Below are 2,327 nucleotides of genomic sequence, written 5' to 3' on the forward strand. Positions count from 1 at the left end.
GGTACAGCAGATTTGTCTGTTATGTTAAACTTATATTAAAGTTTTACTTCATTACCCATTCAAGACCGTCTCCAGCCGTTATTAGTAATACAAATGTCTATTCAAGATAATGGTTCAAAGAACCATTAGATAGTTTTGTTTCACTAATATACCAGATAATGAAAACATATAATTATATTTATACTCTTTCAGTTGAGTTGGATGTCGGCCTAACATATAACATAATGAAATAAGTTGTTGTTTCTTGAGAATGAACAAAAGCTTATGTTTTGTGTGTGTGCATCTTTTTTTTTTTACTTTCATCATTTTTAATCATTTCATTGTAATGAGATAAACAAAAAAAAGAGGGTTGTGTGATAGAAAAAATCCCTACAGTCTTTACTGCGAGAAGACTGTTAGAGTTAATAAATTTGTGCTTTATTATTGGAATACGGAGACAAGTAAACATAAATAATAAAATGTTTTATACTGCATATAAATTGGGGTTGTGCTTTCCATTAAAACACGAAAAATTCTGAACAATTGATTGTTTTTCAATAAAACCATATTATGCTATTTGTTTAATGTATATTTTTAAAAACATCTTACATTGACTCCAATTATTATTTTTGTCAATGTTTAGTTTATAGAAAATTGTATAATTAACATAATCCGATTTCACCTATAAACAGAACTTTAGGTTGTCAAGAGACGAAATTTTAAGATAAACAGTTTTATATAAAGACAAATATAGTTAAAACCGCATAAGCGACAAAATTAAATAATACCTTGAATAATCGCCAAGTTTTTATATTTTTATTTAAAGAAAGAATGACGTTTCGAGCTAGCGCTCTTCGTCAGATCGTACAGCTTACAACAAAGTTATATTATTTAAGTTTTATACAAGCATTCATTTTAAATTCTTCAGAATATAAACCATTCTAAACTAATATTAATAAGTTCCCTTTAACATGTTTCATTATTTTACTATTCATTTAATTTGTTTCACAACATTTTTATTAAAAGGATTATGATCAATAAAAAAGGCTTACCTGAACGTTTTGTCTGTGGAGAATAAAAGCCTCCGTGAGCTCTGCACAATAAAGCCAAAGCTTCTGAAAGATGGGTTCCACAAAGTCTTACACTGGATACGCTGCTTGTGAGAAAAAGTAAGCCAGCCACTACAAAAACGGGTATCACTACTGCTGTAACTTTGGTTGTCATGGCTACTGTTGTAGCAGGTCACCGATGTCAAAGTCTACTTTCTACTTTCTTGTTGTGCTGTCTGAAAGGTTATATTCAGCCTACTGTCCACGTTTGTTTTAGCGACTGGGCTTTTGATCTTCAGGTCCTTAAAATGGAATCATAAAACTTTGAAGCTGACCAACTCCCTTCCCTTTTTTACTATAAGTGAGACAAGTTTCAAAGTCACTAATTATCAGTGAGAACACAAGATGGACACGTGCAGCTCACGCTGACCACATTCGAACTGACCACTGCAATTAGGGGTTGAATTCGTAGTAAACACAAGGCCTAGGAGGGAAACCACATTGTATACAGAGTTAATCTGGTATGCTTTAATTCGTCAACTTAAATAAACATTATCAAATTAATCGATAAGATATAATTTTATCCTGCTGTTATATTCTTCAAAAACCTGAAGCATTTAAAACATTCCGTAAATACCTGAAATACTTTTCATGTTGATGTTAGCAAACAAATAGGATTTTTTTAAATTCATCCTGAATCATCACGCCTTTAAGAAAACACCTAGAATATTAATTTTGCGTTTATATGTAGATTCTATAATAAATTCACACAATTAGCTTTTAAATCCACATAATTCGATTAGTTTTTGTGTTTAAAAAATAAACTATATGGCAAAAGTAAAATTGAACGACTTGTTATATGTTTATGGCATTCAGTACTGACTCACCTCTACGCTGACCTACTACACTTCACGTGACGTTGTGTGTAGTGACCCCAACACAAAAGTAAAGTCATGACCATTTTCCAGTGTTTTTATATTTAGTTGAACATTTTCGAGAAAGGTTCACTCTTGAACCATGGTTAATTTTTTGATTTAACAATTACCTACCCAGCACATATTATCTATAATAGCTCTTAAGACTAATTATATATATTTTTTAACTTCAACCCTTCAGCTACACAAAGACGTTTAAATACTTGAACGAAATTAGTGAGATATTTTGCTGCACTGAATCTTAGTGTTTTTAGAAATATAATGTTGTATATATATATATTATTATCAATACGTAATCAACTATGCTTTACATGTTCGGTGACGAGGAACCCACTTTGAGACTAATAATGGCTGGAGACGGCTT

At 31.1% G+C, this 2,327-nt stretch overlaps 1 protein-coding gene across 1 annotated transcript in view; it reads right to left on the reverse strand.

Moving 5' to 3' along the window:
• Positions 1 to 2,327, reverse strand: part of LOC111088332 (insulin-like) — a 12,745-nt gene that overhangs the window by 7,842 nt on the left and 2,576 nt on the right. The window contains exon 2 of the mRNA XM_022398151.1: positions 1,032 to 1,512. Coding sequence (XP_022253859.1) covers positions 1,032 to 1,203 — 172 coding nt within the window. The 5' untranslated portion in view covers positions 1,204 to 1,512. The remainder of the gene's footprint in view (positions 1 to 1,031; positions 1,513 to 2,327) is intronic.

This window comes from Limulus polyphemus, unplaced genomic scaffold, assembly GCF_000517525.1.
Source record: "Limulus polyphemus unplaced genomic scaffold, Limulus_polyphemus-2.1.2 Scaffold3555, whole genome shotgun sequence".
NCBI classification, from domain to species: Eukaryota; Metazoa; Arthropoda; class Merostomata; order Xiphosura; family Limulidae; genus Limulus; species Limulus polyphemus.